Source organism: Glandiceps talaboti, chromosome 3 (assembly GCF_964340395.1).
Source record: "Glandiceps talaboti chromosome 3, keGlaTala1.1, whole genome shotgun sequence".
NCBI lineage: Eukaryota > Metazoa > Hemichordata > Enteropneusta > Spengelidae > Glandiceps > Glandiceps talaboti.
In genome coordinates, this window is record NC_135551.1 from 5,813,545 (window position 1) to 5,835,208 (window position 21,664).

At 36.0% G+C, this 21,664-nt stretch overlaps 1 protein-coding gene across 1 annotated transcript; it reads right to left on the minus strand.

Moving 5' to 3' along the window:
* Positions 1-595: 595 nt before the first annotated feature.
* Positions 596-20,541, minus strand: LOC144432714 (uncharacterized). Its single transcript, XM_078120979.1, is given in 4 exon segments — positions 596-762; positions 764-3,358; positions 14,656-17,304; positions 20,420-20,541. Coding segments are annotated over 3 exon segments (5,331 nt in total). The 5' UTR covers positions 17,239-17,304; positions 20,420-20,541; the 3' UTR covers positions 596-609.
* Between the last annotated feature and the right edge of the window lie 1,123 nt (positions 20,542-21,664).

Below are 21,664 nucleotides of genomic sequence, written 5' to 3' on the forward strand. Positions count from 1 at the left end.
TGAAATTGAAATATGCAGTTTTAAGATATTGCGTAATTAGTTGATTTCATTAATATGCAAATTTCTCTAATTAATCATTAACAGATTTGGCTCAAAACTTAATCAGGTCTAGCTATTACCCTAAAGATTATATATCCCAAATTTCATTACAATTGAGCCAGCCGATTTTTAGAAAATGATGACACAGACAGACAGACAGACAGACATTCCCCTTTTAATACCTCCCGTATCCTTACGTGAGGTAAAAATGACATAATCGCACTAATTTAAGACTGAATCATTCTATTTGGTATATTGGGCAATCAAGTAGGGTTGCAGAATTAAAATCAACCAGTGTTCAATTATATGACACTGAACTATTAAACATATAGTCCCCTTGTTAGGTGAAACCTAACAACTTACTCACAGTCACAGTCACTCACTAAATGTTGACTGCACCAGCTGCACTACATGTAAAGTTCCTGAATGAAGATGAAGACTAATTATAACCAGGATGTGGAAAATGAAACGATACACAAACAATAATTTTATGCAAAAGAATAGTTTTATTAGCCTATCAGGCCAGCCTTGTTGGTGTGAAAACAACAGCAGGCATCAAAATTAATTATTTTAACCCACCTGCCCATTGGGCAAGGAACTTTGAAAAATTACATGCCCAACCAAAATTTCTACCTGCCCAATTTTTTTCCTAATGCACCTCTTTAGCGTGCTGCTTTGAGTATACCCTTTACCACACTCTTTGATTACAAATGGTCTTTCATTTATTTGTATGGATTATCGAATGTCTTTTCAGATGTCCACTTTGAGTAAACTCTTTACCACACTCTTTGCATACAAATGGTCTTTCATTTGTATGTATCCTCATGTGCTTTTTCAGATTACTACTATGATTAAACCCTTTACCACACTCTTTACATACAAATGATCTTTCATTTCTATGGGTCATCATGTGTACCTTCAGATTACTACTCTTAATAAACCCTTTACCGCACGTTTTGCATACAAATGGTCTTTCATTTGTATGGATCCACATGTGTACCTTCAGATTACTACTCTTAGTAAACCCTTTACCACACTCTTTACATACAAATGGTCTTTCATTTATATGGATCATCAAATGGTCTTTCAGATGTCCTCCTTGAATAAACCGTTTACCACACTCTTTACATACAAATGGTCTTTCATTTGTATGCATCCGCATGTGTACCTTCAGATTACTACTCTTAGTAAACCCTTTACCACACTCTTTGCATACGAATGGTCTTTCATTTGTATGTATCATCATGTGTACCTTCAGATTACTACTCTTAGTAAACCCTTTACCACACTCTTTACATACAAATGGTCTTTCATTTATATGGATCATCAAATGGTCTTTCAGATGTCCTCCTTGAATAAACCCTTTACCACACTCTTTACATACAAATGGTCTTTCATTTGTATGCATCCACATGTGTACCTTCAGATTACTACTCTTAGTAAACCCTTTACCACACTCTTTACATACAAATGGTCTTTCATTTATATGGATCATCAAATGGTCTTTCAGATGTCCTCCTTGAATAAACCCTTTACCACACTCTTTACATACAAATGGTCTTTCATTTGTATGATGCATCCGCATGTGTACCTTCAGATTACTACTCTTAGTAAACCCTTTACCACACTCTTTACATACAAATGGTCTTTCATTTGTATGTATCATCATGTGTACCTTCAGATTACTACTCTTAGTAAACCCTTTACCACACTCTTTACATACAAATGGTCTTTCATTTATATGGATCATCAAATGGTCTTTCAGATGTCCTCCTCGAATAAACCCTTTACCACACTCTTTACATACAAATGGTCTTTCATTTGTATGTATCATCATGTGTACCTTCAGATTACTACTATTAGTAAACCCTTTACCACACTCTTTACATACAAATGGTCTTTCATTTGTATGTATCATCATGTGTACCTTCAGATTACTACTCTTAGTAAACCCTTTACCACACTCTTTACATACAAATGGTCTTTCATTTGTATGCATCCACATGTGTACCTTCAGATTACTACTCTTAATAAACCCTTTACCACACTCTTTACATACAAATGGTCTTTCATTTATATGGATCATCAAATGGTCTTTCAGATGTCCTCCTTGAATAAACCCTTTACCACACTCTTTACATACAAATGGTCTTTCATTTGTATGATGCATCCGCATGTGTACCTTCAGATTACTACTCTTAGTAAACCCTTTACCACACTCTTTACATACAAATGGTCTTTCATTTGTATGTATCATCATGTGTACCTTCAGATTACAACTCTTAGTAAACCCTTTACCACACTCTTTACATACAAATGGTCTTTCATTTGTATGCATCCACATGTGTACCTTCAGATTACTACTCTTAGTAAACCCTTTACCACACTCTTTACATACATATGGTCTTTCATTTATATGGATCATCAAATGGTCTTTCAGATGTCCTCCTTGAATAAACCCTTTACCACACTCTTTACATACAAATGGTCTTTCATTTGTATGCATCCGCATGTGTACCTTCAGATTACTACTCTTGGTAAACCCTTTACCACACTCTTTACATACAAATGGTCTTTCACAGTTGTATTTCTTGGCATCATATCCATGATCATCTTCTGTATTCACTGTACAAGTATAATCCACTTGCTGTATCCCTATAGGGAAGAGATTTCTACAGCTATCGGTAGAATTTTCATGAATTGGTGTAGATATGCAATAGTCTGGGTCTTCCACTGTGGTTAGTTGTTTAGTTTCCTTGTTATGGTCTGGGTCTTCCACTGTGGTTAGTTGTTTAGTTTCCTTGTTATGGTCTGGGTCTTCCACTGTGGTTAGTTGTTTGGTTGGCTTGCTATTCACAGTTTGTACCGGGTATTGAAAATCTTCACTTGTTACTTTCCAATAATTTTGTTCTGTGCCAATGTCATGGTCACCTGGTATCACACTATCTTCTATCTTTATTTGCATATCCTCCTGCACTGTGTCAGTGGAAAACATATTTTCTGTGACAACATATGGTTTGGTCTCTATCTTAACTTGGAAAGGTTTATCAAAATGATGAAATACATTTGTTGAATCATGGTTGATGTTCCTGTTTAATTCTTCATCATAATAACCCTGGTTGTTGTCATCTTCCTGCTTCACCACAACTTCCTCTCTGTCTTGTCTCTGTTCTTCATCTTTCACCAGGATATGTTTATCAGAACAAGAAAGTGATTCAGCCATATTACCCACAATGCCATTTTCTTGACTGCAGTACAGGCTGCTATTCATAGAATGTTCTTGTTTGACTATAATCTTCTCCATATCTTGTGGACACCTCTATGATCTACAGGTATGAGTTAGATATCTGCATACCTAAGTCAGGAATCTGTTGAATAAACAGAACTGTATGATTACCCATAACTTTCCTGCCATTAATGGGGCACAAGCAGAGTTGATACATATGTGGGCATTGTTTTTATTGTATACATAATAGGTACTCAAAGTAGTTGTGCTAACTGTAGTATACTTAAAGAAGCCATATGGATGACAGAGTGATATTTATTTTGGATTTCTTATACGCAAAATAACTATATTATGTTTTTGAAACTACTTGAAAACATTATGTTAAGCAACATATACCAAGTCCATGTGAGTAACTCAATGAATTGCCAAAAATCCAAAAATGTGCAAAAAGGTTTGTTATTGTTTGTACACTTTCAAGCTTTTTTTTGCAATTTACTAACTTATAAACATGGTCTTGGTATACATTGTTTCACATTGACTTTTCAAATTGGAAAACATAGTCGAGTTATTTTATGATTAAAAGATCCAAAATAAATGCCAACTTGTCAACCATCCGACCACTATACTTGCAATTAACTAAACTCAAAACTGGTATTAGGATATTATAAGCCATATATGCGGAAGATATTTAAAGTCTTTCCATTCATAATAGTATGAATTACAATATACCTAGTGATAATGCTGTGCCATGATTTGCTAGAATCAGGCATGTGATAGGAAAATAGAATGACTATTTCCCTAGGGGAATAGTTCCATCAACTATTACATGGTCATGTGACCACCACGAGTTCACAGCAGGTCAAAATGGCAGCTTCTGACGATGTCGTCTGCCAACCTCAAGAGAAGCGGACAAGATTTTCATGAGGTATATTATAAAACACATATTGCCTGGCCTATATTCGGGCTATAGCACCCGTTCATTACCCCCTAATGACTGTGAGTTACCAGAATCACATGCTATTTCCCGAGGCCGAACATTCTGGTAACTCACAGTCCCTTGGGTGTAATAAACAGGTGCTATAGCCCTCATGGCCAGGCAATATGTGTTGACTACAGCCTTGCATGGAAATTTGGAAAAGGAAATGTGTTTATTTTTTCTAAATGATAAATCTACCTTAGCAGCATGCGGACATTAAAGGAAGATTTTCATTTATGGTGCCTTGAAATATGCTGTAATTTATATGATAGTGAGAAATTCACAATAATACTTTGAAGTGAAGAGGAATCATGCCTCATCCTATTTTAATAAGTATGCAGTGTGAATTCAAAATCTGGCAATATGCATAATTAATCCAAAATGTGACATATTTAAATGATATGCAAGGTTTTATGCAAATGAGCCAACATGCTTGCAACATCACTTGTGAGAACACTGGCTATGGTGTAAAACTGTGACACTGCGAATGGCAGAGTCTGTACACTACCAAAATTTGCTATGGTGACGCTCTACTTCCTGTCAGTGAGCACCTTAATAGTTGGGGGTATACATGGTATAGAATAATAATGTTGAGTTCTTATATAGTGCTTTCCCACACCATGCTCAAAGTGCTTTACAATTATTACCCATGTCTCGGATCAGAACGGCACAACAGCCCTTTAGTCTTCCTCAACTCCCCAGGGAGCATACATTATTAGGGAGACCTAATACATCCATGGTTAATCATGCAGCAATGTTGCTTTCCTCAATGTCTGAATACAAAAAAATCCCTGATTTACACTTACATAGAATACCATTACCACGGAACAGATTCTTAAGAAATGATACTATGGGGGTGATGACACCCCGTATTTCAGCAAAGGCACAATATTCTCAATTTCCTGTTTGTGACTAGTAGTTGGGTGTGGCCTTTTCTAATGTAGACTCTCTCACTAGTCCTCGAGAGCATCATTGTTAGCTGTTTTGTACGTACCAATATCTAGGAATAAATTGTACTAGAATATCCATGTACTACATAAGGCTATTAAATCATTTGTTGACATATGTTACTGCGACTTCATGTTATTGCGATGAGTCCTACTAATTTATGCCTGGGACACAGGCATTTGTTTCCCGAGTTATGTCTCAGAATATTTCTATCAGAATACAATAAAATGTCGATAATATCGTTAATATTGATGTACATAACCAACCATATACGAAAGGGGTAAAATTACACTTGTTTCTGTGATCCTGCAGTTTCACTCACTGCGAAAGAAGACACAAGGTATGAAGGCAGCCACCACTACCGATACATAAACACAAACTTTCAACCGGCCGTTGTACTCGGCAAACATTTCGAAGATTTTTCATCCGTCCCTTCCTAGTTCCCAAATTTAATAATCTTCTGGTAAATCCCGTCGTTGTTACAATCGGACCACGCTTACCAAAGATATCAACCGATTTCTGACGCCATGTAGGGGAATTGGAGGAGATAAATTTTTTCTAAACTACCTATTTTGCATATTGTCCTAGCCCTTTACATGTATGTAACAGCAGCACATGTTACGGCCGATAGCGGCTCCCCATTCACAGGGGCGTGTATTATTGCTTAGATTTCCGTTTTCTTAGGAAAATATCATACGAATCTTGCTGCTACAAATGTATCGATCTATAGTACTACGTATACTATAAATATGAGAAGGGTGGACATCTTCCGGGTCATCTTTCTTCGTAACCTTTCAAATTTGAATAAAACATGCACATTTGCAACAAAAACATACCTGCATGAAGAATATGTGCCAAGTAAACTTATACACTATCACTGGGGGGCAAAAATGCTTTTGTAACGATAAAAATAGACCTTTTACAATGAGCGGGCGCTGTAGAAAGTCCTCTGTATGTCAAAGGCAGGTCAAATGACATAGCCGTCTAATGTTCACTGCTGATTGGCCAAGAAAGAGGCGTTGTCTAATGACGTCAGATTACCGCTACATTTCAAAATTAGAAGCACGGCCATCACTAAACCCGGAACCATGGATCTCGAAAAGTTTACGACAGCTTCCTGTTGAGTATACTTATACGATTTCCAATACAAATGCATTTTTACTGTGTCAAACTGTGAATCTGTGTATACTGAAATTAATTTCATTTTTGGTGGCCCATAAAGTAGTGATGCTTCCGGGGGATTTGAAGGTCTTATTGTCGACAGCCATATTAGACTACAATATCACCATCCTGGAAATGGTGGAATGGAATATTAGCTAACATCATGAACATGTGACTGTGAATCTGACACTTATGGAAAAGTATTAGTGCCAAGTTGTAAGGAAAAAAATAAAATTTAAAATCTCGTAATTACGAGATTTCAATTCTCGTAATTACGACTTTTTTCTCGTAATTACGACTTTTCAATTCTCGTAATTACGACTTTTTCGAGTCTCGTAATTACGACTTTTCGATTCTCGTAATTACGACTTTTTTATCGTAATTACGACTTTTCGATTCTCGTAATTACGACTTTTTGATTCTCGTAATTACGACTTTTCGATTCTCGTAATTACGACTTTTTGATTCTCGTAATTACGACTTTTCGATTCTCGTAATTACGACTTTTTGATTCTCGTAATTACGACTTTTCGATTCTCGTATTTACGACTTTACGATTCTAGTAATTACGACTTTTTGATTGTCGTAATTATGAAATTATGATTTTTTATTGTTTGTTATTTTTGAATTTTTGAATTGTTCAGACACGCCTTGAAACTTATGATTTTGATGTACTAAGCAGATGCACTATAGAGTGTTTGACACGGTAACCGGTTTGTATGATTTGATTGCGTTTTTCGTTTCATTAAAAAAAATCGAGTGCATTAAAACAGCGAAGAATATTCTTTCATTATATGTCGGCAAAATGAATCAATAATGGATTTGAAATTGAAGAAAATAGTATTTACCATCTGATATTTGGTAAAATTCACAACTTTAGTTTAGAATTTTCTTCACTGATTAAGATAAATCAGATTTATACGGTTTTGAAATTTAAAATTCAATAATCAAGTTTGAAAATGTGTGGAGACCTTTTCCACGGTTGATAAATACTTGAATATATGTATTTGGTATGGTATAATAATATTGGTTTGAGGGTCAGTTAGCCAAGTGACCGGTTTGTCGAGGTTATTGACCCTGGTATATCAGGGTGTTAGTAGGAAGACATTGGCGAGACTCCCCAGATAGAAACTTTATTGATTCCTTCTTTTAAGACGTTTCGGACCGGCCGTTAGGTCCTTCTTCAGTCGTAATCCTGTCTTGTATTGGACAGTTTCCCTACATCTTCATCATTGGATATAAGTTGGAGTTGTGTCCGAATTTCAGAAGAATATCTATATGTTTAATATTGGACTCCATTATTTGAACAAATTCTTTGCTGATGAAGAATTCTTGTTGTTCTTCTGGAATTCTTGTTTTGTGTTATTATTTGGCTAAGTTCATTGACAGATTGCCTGTTTAACATTGCAGTGAACCTATATAACTTCTTGTTGCATCCAGTTATGTGTGTACATATGTGAACACGTTATTTCATTGCCATTTCTTTTTTTAACCTATGGGTGTTATGTAATTTCACTGGACTTATATTAGAGTGTTCAGTTCACCTTAAATGTACCTTACTACCCGATGATCGGGTGTTGTTGAGAACTCAGCTGTTGCTTATAACATGAACTTAAAATGGCAGTGTGATTTTCCCAGTTAGATATCAACTTACCGGAGAATTGCTTCGTAATTACGAGAATCGAAATGTCTTTACGATTCTCGGAATTGCGAGATTCAAAAAGTAGTAATTACGAGAATCGAAAAGTCGTAATTACGAGAATCGAAAAGTCGTAATTACGAGAATTGAAAACTCGTAATTACGAGAAAAAAACTCGTAATTACGAGAATTGAAATCTCGTATTACGAGATTTTAAATTTTATTTTTTTCCTTACAACTGCACTAATACGCTTCCGTAGACATTTCGTTTCCAGAAAGAGAAATATATTTAGGCTGACTCGGTCCACCATAAATCGCCAAAAAGATTTGTATAAACCATGAATACGTTTTGGGTCGAAATACGGTAAATTTGATGAAACAAACCCTTTTTGTTTCGAACGCGGAAGTCATTCCTTACTGTAGCTATGCGTCTAATCTTCAGGTAAGCTAGGGGGTCTTTTTACGTAGGCGTAGTTCGAGCAGCCAATCGGCAACGAGCGGGTTATTCAAAATAGCTAGACGTACAGAGGAGTTCATACAGGGTCGACAATCGTGTCTTCCCTTCTCTCTTTCCCTATACAGGTAGGAATATATATTCAAAAGGTTGTTATATTTAGTCTGTAGACCTGGAAAACAAAAATCTATGCAATATTACACGCCCCTGTGTCCCCATTTACCATGTAAACATCGATATCCAATCACGTTCTCGGAAGGTAGTTAGAAAAAATGTATCTGCTCAATTTCCACTACATGGTGTCAGAAATTGGTTGATATCTTTGGAACGGACAGATGATAAAATCTTCGAAATGTTTGACAAGTAAAACGGCCGCTTGAAAGTTCATGTTTATGTACGGTAATGATCTAGAACTTATAGTTGCACAACTCTTCCCATTTTGTGTTTACAGCGCAAGTGTTACTTCATTTATTAGTGGAATACGAGATACCACAGACCCACCACCAAAGCTTTGATTTCATATATGCATATATGCGAGTTGAAAATGGGGCGAGTTGTAACACCCGATATAGAAACTGTGTGAGAGAGTGTATGTATGTCATTGTCGACGCTACTTCCATATTCTGAAAACCAGATTCTCGTGAAAATGAGATGTAAAATTATATAGTATACCTACCACTGATTAATCAGACGTTCTGCGGTTGCTTTACATGGTTGATGTCAACGCTGTTCTGTGCATCAGCACAGTTCAAACACTGAACACATAGAAGCCTGAGGCGTAAAAACGGAGGTGACCTACAGAGCGCCATCAAGCGGTAACCTCTATGTTTATAATAGGCCACAGGGGTGCGTTCAAGAACAGAACATGGGGGGCATGGGGCAGGAGCACGTATTACATGTATTACTTTTAATACCAAATATTCCACATCGTCTAAATTTATCCTTCCACCTCTTTCACATTTTTAATGTCTACTGTTTTTAGCTCAGCCCATACATTTACTGATGTCTATGTTTTTAAATTGTATTGTATAAATTTGTGCTATATGTGATGCATATTGTATTTGTGATATGTATATGGTAGGTGACGGATCAACTCGTCTCATTTCAACTCATCCCGCTCATAAACGTTTACTAGTGTTGTTGGGGCGTGTTGAAAATGGGACGAGTTAAAAATGGGGCGAGTTGAAATTGTGGCGAGTTGAAATGGGACGAGTTGAAATTGGGACGAAGTGAATCCCAATCATATGGTATATGTACATGTATACATACATACATACATACGGTGACAGATCAACTCGTCCCAATTCAACTCGTCCCACTCAACTCGTCCAATTTTCAACTTGCCCCAATTTCAACTCGCCCCAACTCTTTACAATATAATTTACCGGTGCATATACGAAAGCGAACTTAGTAGTACTCAGTTTAGTGGGTCTGTGGTATCTCGTATTCCACTAATAAATGAAGTAACACTTGCGCTGTAAACACATACTGCAATACTTAGTGGGAGAGGAGAAACGTCTCCAAAACCGGTACGCGCTGAAGTTGTAAGAGTGTCAGTCACTAATACTATCCCTGGTTATATTATCATTATTATTTCTTATTTGGGTTGTAATGTGAAAAGTGATATTCATTTAAGCTCTAATGTGAAAAGTGATATTCCATGACTGAGGAAAGTTGTTGTGCTAGTATAAGTTCTAGATCTAGCAAACACTTAGCCAAAACCCACACCACTTTCTGCTACGAAATGTTACATTTGCTATGCTTCAACTGGCCACGTAGGTAAAATCGTGTGTGTTTCGGTCCCCGTACTTCGAGTCCATGTATCGTTTAGATTTATAAACGTTTACTAGTGTTGGGACGAAGTGAATCGCAATCCATACATACATAGGTACATACATACATACATACACACATAGGTATATACGTACGTACATATATATATACATACATACATACATACATACACACATATACATAGGTTATTTGTAGAGTTAATTAACGATACCAGAATGTAGTAGTATATGAATAAGTGGTATATGAATTCTACGTAGTTGATATTTTTATATTTTATGCCCTGCCTTATTATTTACCAGGGCCAATACCTCTTGTATTGAGGGATGGAAAGATGTCCTCTATATATGTCAGCTTTGTACCTGGTTTGAATGAATGAATGAATTACATACTGTATGTCACAATACCTGTATGACGGACAAATAGACCCCTTGGGCAGTGCCTGGAAAAAGGAGGGATGGCTTGAACAAATTTTAGCTCAGTACAGTTTTCTTTTATAAGAATGCCATTGTGTATTTATTTCTATTAACCCCTTCAATACTGAAAACATTCCCGCCAAACTTGTTTGGACAAAATTCTTGTTTTATGTAAGTTTTTGGCAAATATCAACTTCATTTTAGACAGAAATTAAAGAAATGTTACTTCCTAATAAAGTAATATTATTGTAATTATGAAAATATTCATATAAATTGGGTCCCCATATTATTTAAAACTCGTCTCTAGTCATGAAAGGGTTAATTCTGTACTAATATAGTTTGTTTGGATACATGCTCGGCATACTTCTATCAGTTTGTATTAAATTGAATGTACAGGGTGGTTGCATAGTAACCACACACCTGTCATTATTTACTTTACAATTCTGTCAAATTCCTCTTTGACTGCTAACAACTCTGTTAAGTTATTTGACTGAATAATTTGTAACATGTTTGTCCTGTCAACTCAGAATCTCCTACACCATGAGATAATAGCAAGTGGACATCTAATTCTGTTATCAAAATTGTCTACTATTCTCACCATTGTACAAAAAAAAATCAACATAAATTCAAGACAGACATTAAACCTGTGCTAGCTGTAACTCATCCTTGTAAACTACAGCCTCTTTTACAGCACTGTCCAAAACTTCAATAGTTTTTGCAGTGTCGCAGGAGAAGGAACAAACAGCTCTGGTGTGCAAGAATGGCTGTAACTAGGGTATCATCTATTTTATTAGACCAATTGATTTACTGAAAATATGTTAGAGTACCAATAATTAGACATTGTATAGGCCAGTTATGTATATTTTTTACATTGTTTATAAGTAGTATAGTAATAAGTTGAAATTGTGAATCATTGGGGTGCTGATTTTTGGGTGCGGACCCAAAAATCCATTTCATATTATATTTTATAGTATACCATTTGAGTGCCTAGGTACCATACTAAATGTATAGTTCTACACAAACATGTTTATCAATGGTAATTCAATACTGTACAATATTTCCAGTACTACTTACTATATATCTAAGAAAGCAATAAACCCCCCCCCCCAAAAAAAAAAACCCCAAAAAAACAAAAAACGTTTCAGCAGCTTCAAGACTCGTCATTTTTGCATGAGCATTTTAGCCAACTCTATTGAGTTACTTGGTCAGTGCCTTGATACAATTACTGTGTATTCGCTTCTGGTGTTTTATAAAGTTTTTGATCAATAGATTGCTCGAACATCTGCTTTGTAACAGTCACATGATCACCAAACTACTAACTTCTACAAATACAACACTGGCAATATATGACTTCAACATTTGTCAAAGACTGTCGCGGCTACCGTGCACCATCTGAAAGCATTACTAGGCAACAGCATGGAAGTAATTAATGTACTTCCATGGTCACAGATACTTGAGATTGTGTAGTCAGAATGGACCCATGAACAGAGCCTTTTGGGACATCGTGCTGACACATTTACGCTTAGAATGTATATAGTAAACTGTTTACATAAATGAATGTATATGTTGGTGAGCAGAGCGTCATATATAACATTGCACCTAGCAGCATGCTCGTCTTTATCGCGCTGGTCACGACTGTTCACTTTCGTCAATTTTGTACGTATATTTGACTCTCAATTACTCTACGTGATGGTGAAATACTTACTCATAGTTGATCTTACCTTATAGAGTGTGACTGGAGAGATCCTTACTTGTCTTTGCACACACACAATTGTAGGCAACCACTGACAGTAAGCTGACGCTTGCAGACACAAACAGCCAGACTACAGGGGGATGTATTATATTGCTTAGATTGCCGTTTTTTTCGGCAAATATCATACGAATCTTGCTGCTTCAAATGTATCAATCTCTAAACTACCTGGAAATATTTAGAAGGTAGACATCTTTTTTCGTTAACCTTTCAAATTTGAACAAAACGTACATTTGCTCAACAAAAAACATACCTGCATGAAGAAAATGTGCCAAATTAAATTTACTATGCAATGCGATACTTACATGTTGTATTAGAATAAGACTGCGCAAATTAAATTGTTTGAGATGGGAAAACCAAGGCGGGAGGGCAGTTTACAAAACAAACTAATTATATATTCCAAAATATGTAAATTAAGACAAAAATGAAAATTTGAGTGATTAACAATGTCTTACTTGCGTTCCTATATGCTATTAAAACTAACACCAGATTTAAACTAAATGCCTCCCGTAAGGGAATCCCTAATTATGCAAATAACTCATTAAACTAAAAAACTATGGTAACAGGCTTTGTTTTTTGGACAAGCGTGCCTTCTTAGGTTAATGTATGTAAGAGCGTATGATACTGCTTAATGCAGTCTTAAGATATAGCTTAATTAACGAAAATCATCAATTATGCAAATTATTCATTAACACTGTAAGGTACATCAACTAACGTTATAGGACATACACAATTTGTTATGGTTAATGTATGTACTGAATAGTATTGAAATTGAAGCATGCAGTCGTAAGATATAGCCTAATTACCAAGAATCATTAATTATGCAAATTATTCATTAACACTGAAAGGTACATCAACAAGCTTTAGAGAACATATGCGATTGTTATGGTTTACGTGTGTACTGAATTATATTGGAATTGAAGTATGTATTCTTAAGATATAGCCTATTTACCAAATATCATTAATTATGCAAATTATTCATTAACACTGTACGGTGCATCAACAAACTTGATAGGACATAAATTGTGTTTTTATATGGTTAACGTATGTATTAAATTATGTTGAATTTGAAGTATGTATTCCTTGTTGTTGGTGGCCAAGTGGTTAAACCACTTGCCTCTTACCACTGCGGTCGGGGTCCGAACCCCATTCAGGGTTCGATTAAATTTACCACGCTGTAAGTAAGAAGAGTGTCGTTCAGTTTGACTCTACCGAACAATGCAGGTTTTCCCCGGGTACTCCGGTTTCCTCCTGCATTAACACTGAACCCATGAGGGATGGCCCTCACTGGACTTCTTGGGAGACAAGTGTTTAAATGCTTAAAGAACTATCCAGTATAAATAAAGATTATTATTCCTAAGATATAGCCTAATTACCAAAAATAATTAATTATGCAAATTATTCATTAACGCTGTAAGATACATCAACGAATTGTATAGGACAAATGTATGTTGTCATGTTTAACGAATATACTACAATATATTGAAATTGAAATATGCAGTTTTAAGATATTGCGTAATTAGTTGATTTCATTAATATGCAAATTTCTCTAATTAATCATTAACAGATTTGGCTCAAAACTTAATCAGGTCTAGCTATTACCCTAAAGATTATATATCCCAAATTTCATTACAATTGAGCCAGCCGATTTTTAGAAAATGATGACACAGACAGACAGACAGACAGACAGACAGACATACATTCCCCTTTTAATACCTCCCGTATCCTTACGTGAGGTAAAAATGACATAATCGCACTAATTTAAGACTGAATCATTCTATTTGGTATATTGGGCAATCAAGTAGGGTTGCAGAATTAAAATTAACCAGTGTTCAATTATATGACACTGAACTATTAAACATATAGTCCCCTTGTTAGGTGAAACCTAACAACTTACTCACAGTCACAGTCACTCACTAAATGTTGACTGCACCAGCTGCACTACATGTAAAGTTCCTGAATGAAGATGAAGACTAATTATAACCAGGATGTGGAAAATGAAACGATACACAAACAATAATTTTATGCAAAAGAATAGTTTTATTAGCCTATCAGGCCAGCCTTGTTGGTGTGAAAACAACAGCAGGCATCAAAATTAATTATTTTAACCCACCTGCCCATTGGGCAAGGAACTTTGAAAAATTACATGCCCAACCAAAATTTCTACCTGCCCAATTTTTTTCCTAATGCACCTCTTTAGCGTGCTGCTTTGAGTATACCCTTTACCACACTCTTTGATTACAAATGGTCTTTCATTTATTTGTATGGATTATCGAATGTCTTTTCAGATGTCCACTTTGAGTAAACTCTTTACCACACTCTTTGCATACAAATGGTCTTTCATTTGTATGTATCCTCATGTGCTTTTTCAGATTACTACTATGATTAAACCCTTTACCACACTCTTTACATACAAATGATCTTTCATTTCTATGGGCCATCATGTGTACCTTCAGATTACTACTCTTAGTAAACCCTTTACCGCACGTTTTGCATACAAATGGTCTTTCATTTGTATGGATCCACATGTGTACCTTCAGATTACTACTCTTAGTAAACCCTTTACCACACTCTTTACATACAAATGGTCTTTCATTTATATGGATCATCAAATGGTCTTTCAGATGTCCTCCTTGAATAAACCGTTTACCACACTCTTTACATACAAATGGTCTTTCATTTGTATGCATCCGCATGTGTACCTTCAGATTACTACTCTTAGTAAACCCTTTACCACACTCTTTGCATACGAATGGTCTTTCATTTGTATGTATCATCATGTGTACCTTCAGATTACTACTCTTAGTAAACCCTTTACCACACTCTTTACATACAAATGGTCTTTCATTTATATGGATCATCAAATGGTCTTTCAGATGTCCTCCTTGAATAAACCCTTTACCACACTCTTTACATACAAATGGTCTTTCATTTGTATGCATCCACATGTGTACCTTCAGATTACTACTCTTAGTAAACCCTTTACCACACTCTTTACATACAAATGGTCTTTCATTTATATGGATCATCAAATGGTCTTTCAGATGTCCTCCTTGAATAAACCCTTTACCACACTCTTTACATACAAATGGTCTTTCATTTGTATGATGCATCCGCATGTGTACCTTCAGATTACTACTCTTAGTAAACCCTTTACCACACTCTTTACATACAAATGGTCTTTCATTTGTATGTATCATCATGTGTACCTTCAGATTACTACTCTTAGTAAACCCTTTACCACACTCTTTACATACAAATGGTCTTTCATTTATATGGATCATCAAATGGTCTTTCAGATGTCCTCCTCGAATAAACCCTTTACCACACTCTTTACATACAAATGGTCTTTCATTTGTATGTATCATCATGTGTACCTTCAGATTACTACTATTAGTAAACCCTTTACCACACTCTTTACATACAAATGGTCTTTCATTTGTATGTATCATCATGTGTACCTTCAGATTACTACTCTTAGTAAACCCTTTACCACACTCTTTACATACAAATGGTCTTTCATTTGTATGCATCCACATGTGTACCTTCAGATTACTACTCTTAATAAACCCTTTACCACACTCTTTACATACAAATGGTCTTTCATTTATATGGATCATCAAATGGTCTTTCAGATGTCCTCCTTGAATAAACCCTTTACCACACTCTTTACATACAAATGGTCTTTCATTTGTATGATGCATCCGCATGTGTACCTTCAGATTACTACTCTTAGTAAACCCTTTACCACACTCTTTACATACAAATGGTCTTTCATTTGTATGTATCATCATGTGTACCTTCAGATTACTACTCTTAGTAAACCCTTTACCACACTCTTTACATACAAATGGTCTTTCATTTGTATGTATCATCATGTGTACCTTCAGATTACAACTCTTAGTAAACCCTTTACCACACTCTTTACATACAAATGGTCTTTCATTTATATGGATCATCAAATGGTCTTTCAGATGTCCTCCTTGAATAAACCCTTTACCACACTCTTTACATACAAATGGTCTTTCATTTGTATGCATCCGCATGTGTACCTTCAGATTACTACTCTTGGTAAACCCTTTACCACACTCTTTACATACAAATGGTCTTTCACAGTTGTATTTCTTGGCATCATATCCATGATCATCTTCTGTATTCACTGTACAAGTATAATCCACTTGCTGTATCCCTATAGGGAAGAGATTTCTACAGCTATCGGTAGAATTTTCATGAATTGGTGTAGATATGCAATAGTCTGGGTCTTCCACTGTGGTTAGTTGTTTAGTTTCCTTGTTATGGTCTGGGTCTTCCACTGTGGTTAGTTGTTTAGTTTCCTTGTTATGGTCTGGGTCTTCCACTGTGGTTAGTTGTTTGGTTGGCTTGCTATTCACAGTTTGTACAGGGTATTGAAAATCTTCACTTGTTACTTTCCAATAATTTTGTTCTGTGCCAATGTCATGGTCACCTGGTATCACACTATCTTCTATCTTTATTTGCATATCCTCCTGCACTGTGTCAGTGGAAAACATATTTTCTGTGACAACATATGGTTTGGTCTCTATCTTAACTTGGAAAGGTTTATCAGAATGATGAAATACATTTGTTGAATCATGATTGATGTTCCTGTTTAATTCTTCATCATAATAACCCTGGTTGTTGTCATCTTCCTGCTTCACCACAACTTCCTCTCTGTCTTGTCTCTGTTCTTCATCTTTCACCAGGATATGTTTATCAGAACAAGAAAGTAATTCAGTCATATTACCCACAATGCCATTTTCTTGACTGCAGTACAGGCTGCTATTCATAGAATGTTCTTGTTTGACTATAATCTTCTCCATATCTTGTGGACACCTCTATCATCTACTGGTATGAGTTAGATATCTGCATAACTATGAGTCAGGTATCTGTTGAATAAACAGAACTGTATGATTACCCATAACTTTCCTGCCATTAATGGGGCACAAGCTGAGTTGATACATATTTGGACATTGTTTTTATTGTATACATAATAGGTACTCAAAGTAGTTGTGCTAACTGTAGTATACTTTTTTTTTTTCCCCTTTTTTTTTTTAATTTCCAAAACAACTGCAAGACAATACAAAGGCAAACAATACATTACAGAGAAAACACAGGACGTACAAACGGAGAGGGGAAGGGTTAGTTAACTTAATTAAATAGATTAATACATGGGATTGGAAATAATTACAATTGATAAAGAATAATGTAACAATATCTTGAACAGAAATATCTGTCTGTAATGAAAGGACTAAGCACAGAATCCTAACTTAATCACAGGAAAAACACTCAATCCCTACTCAGTTGAAAAACCAGTTGCATGACTTACAGTAACGTAATAATTACAAAACTAATGATTCCCATTTGTGCTCCAGGGCTCCTCTGCGAGCAAATTTAATTTCCATATCCTTAACACTTTTGAGATAACTAATAAATGAATCAAAATTGGAGTCTGGACGCCTTTCAATTAACCAAGCTTTATACAAAAAAAATTTGCCCAAGATGATAAGGTGATTGACTAAATTGAAGATTTTGTCGCAAATGTCAAACTTACCAAAAATCACATCTGACATAGACAAATGAATATCAGGAACAAAACTGTAGTATACTTAAAGAAGCCATATGGACGGCAGAGTGATATTTATTTAGGATTTCTTATATGCAAAATAACTATATTATGTTTTCGAAACTACTTGAAAACAGTATGTAAAGCAACATATACGAAGTGCATGTGAGTAACTCAATGAATTGCCAAAAATCAAAAAATTTGCAAAAAGGTTTGTTATTGTTTGTACACTTTCAAGCCTTTTGCAATTTACTAACTTATAAACATGGTCTTGGTATACGTTGTTTCACATTGACTTTTCAAATTGGAAAACATAGTCGAGTTATTTTATGATTAAAAAATCCAAAATAAATGCCAACTTATCAACCATACGGCCACTATACTTGCAATTAACTAAACTCAAACCTGGTATCAGGATATAAGTCATACAATGTATATGCTGAAGATATTTAAAGTCTTTCCATTTATAATAGTATGGACTACAGCTTAGAATGGAAATTTGGAAAAGGAAATGTGTTTATTTTTTCTAAATGATAAATCTACCTTAGCAGCATGCGGACATTAAAGGAAGATTTTCATTTATGGTGCCTTGAAATATGCTGTGATTTATATGATAGTGCAACATCACTTGGGAGAACACTGGCTATGGTGTAAAACTGTGACACTGCGAATGGCAGAGTCTGTACACTACCAAAATTTGCTATGGTGACGCTCTACTTCCTGTCAGTGAGCACCTTAATAGTTGGGGTATACATGGTATAAAATAATAATGTTGAGTTCTTATATAGTGCTTTCCCACACCATGCTCAAAGTGCTTTACAATTATTACCCATGGCTCGTATCAGAACGGTACAACAGCCCTTTAGTCTTCCTCAACTCCCCAGGGAGCATACATTATTAGGGAGACCTAATACATCCATGGTTAATCATGCAGCAATGTTGCTTTCCTCAATGTCTGAATACAAAAAAATCCCTGATTTACACTTACACAGAATACCATTACCACGGAACAGATTCTTAAGAAATGATACTATGGGGGTGATGACACCCCGTATTTCAGCAAAGGCACAATATTCTCAATTTCCTGTTTGTGACTAGTAGTTGGGTGTGGCCTTTTCTAATGTAGACTCTCTCACTAGTCCTCGAGAGCATCATTGTTAGCTGTTTTGTACGTACCAATATCTAGGAATAAATTGTACTAGAATATCCATGTACTACATAAGGCTATTAAATCGTTTGTTGACATATGTTACTGCGACTTCATGTTATTGCGATGAGTCCTACTAATTTATGCCTGGGACACAGGCATTTGTTTCCCGAGTTATGTCTCAGAATGTTTCAATCAGAATACAATAAAATGTCGATAATATCGTTAATATTGATGTACATAACCAACTATATACGAAAGGGGTAAAATTACACTTGTTTCTGTGATCCTGCAGTTTCACTCACTGCGAAAGAAGACACAAGGTATGAAGGCAGCCACCACTACCGATACATAAACACAAACTTTCAACCGGCCGTTGTACTCGGCAAACATTTCGAAGATTTTTCATCCGTCCCTTCCTAGTTCCCAAATTTAATAATCTTCTGGTAAATCCCGGACGTCGTTGTTACAATCGGACCACGCTCACAGGGGCGTGTAATATTGCATAGATTGTTGTTTTCCAGGTCTACAGACTAAATATAACAACCTTTTGAATATATATTCCTACCTGTATAGGGAATAGTATACGTAGTACTATAGATCGATACATTTGTAGCAGCAAGATTCGTATGATATTTTCCTAAGAAAACGGAAATCTAAGCAATAATACACGCCCCTGTGACCACGCTTACCAAAGATATCAACCGATTTCTGACGCCATGTAGGGGAATTGGAGGAGATAAATTTTTTCTAAACTACCTATTTTGCATATTGTCCTAGCCCTTTACATGTATGTAACAGCAGCACATGTTACGGCCGATAGCGGCTCCCCATTTACCATGTAAACATCGATATCCAATCACGTTCTCGGAAGGTAGTTAGAAAAAATGTATCTGCTCAATTTCCACTACATGGTGTCAGAAATTAGTTGATATCTTTGGAACGGACAGATGATAAAATATTCGAAATGTTTGACAAGTAAAACGGCCGCTTGAAAGTTCATGTTTATGTACGGTAATGATCTAGAACTTATAGTTGCACAACTCTTCCCATTTTGTGTTTACAGCGCAAGTGTTACTTCATTTATTAGTGGAATACGAGATACCACAGACCCACCACCAAAGCTTTGATTTCATATATGCATATATGCGAGTTGAAAATGGGGCGAGTTGTAACACCCGATATAGAAACTGTGTGAGAGAGTGTATGTATGTCATTGTCGACGCTACTTCCATATTCTGAAAACCAGATTCTCGTGAAAATGAGATGTAAAATTATATAGTATACCTACCACTGATTAATCAGATGTTCTGCGGTTGCTTTACATGGTTGATGTCAACGTTGTTCTGTGCATCAGCACAGTTCAAACACTGAACACATAGAAGCCTGAGGCGTAAAAACGGAGGTGACCTACAGAGCGCCATCAAGCGGTAACCTCTATGTTTATAATAGGCCACAGGGGTGCGTTCAAGAACAGAACATCGGGGGCATGGGGCAGGAGCACGTATTACATGTATTACTTTTAATACCAAATATTCCACATCGTCTAAATTTATCCTTCCACCTCTTTCACATTTTTAATGTCTACTGTTTTTAGCTCAGCCCATACATTTACTAATGTCTATGTTTTTAAATTGTATTGTATAAATTTGTGCTATATGTGATGCATATTGTATTTGTGATATGTATATGGTAGGTGACGGATCAACTCGTCCCAATTTCAACTCGTCTCATTTCAACTCATCCCGCTCATAAACGTTTACTAGTGTTGTTGGGGCGTGTTGAAAATGGGACGAGTTAAAAATGGGGCGAGTTGAAATTGAGGCGAGTTGAAATGGGACGAGTTGAAATTGGGACGAAGTGAATCGCAATCATATGGTATATGTACATGTATACATACATACATACATACATACGGTGACAGATCAACTCGTCCCAATTCAACTCGTCCCACTCAACTCGTCCAATTTTCAACTTGCCCCAATTTCAACTCGCCCCAACTCTTTACAATATAATTTACCGGTGCATATACGAAAGCGAACTTAGTAGTACTCAGATTAGTGGGTCTGTGGTATCTCGTATTCCACTAATAAATGAAGTAACACTTGCGCTGTAAACACATACTGCAATACTTAGTGGGAGAGGAGAAACGTCTCCAAAACCGGTACGCGCTGAAGTTGTAAGAGTGTCAGTCACTAATACTATCCCTGGTTATATTATCATTATTATTTCTTATTTGGGTTGTAATGTGAAAAGTGATATTCATTTAAGCTCTAATGTGAAAAGTGATATTCCATGACTGAGGAAAGTTGTTGTGCTAGTATAAGTTCTAGATCTAGCAAACACTTAGCCAAAACCCACACCACTTTCTGCTACGAAATGTTACATTTGCTATGCTTCAACTGGCCACGTAGGTAAAATCGTGTGTGTTTCGGTCCCCGTACTTCGAGTCCATGTATCGTTTAGATTTATAAACGTTTACTAGTGTTGTTGGGACGAGTTGAAATTGGGACGAAGTGAATCGCAATCCATACAT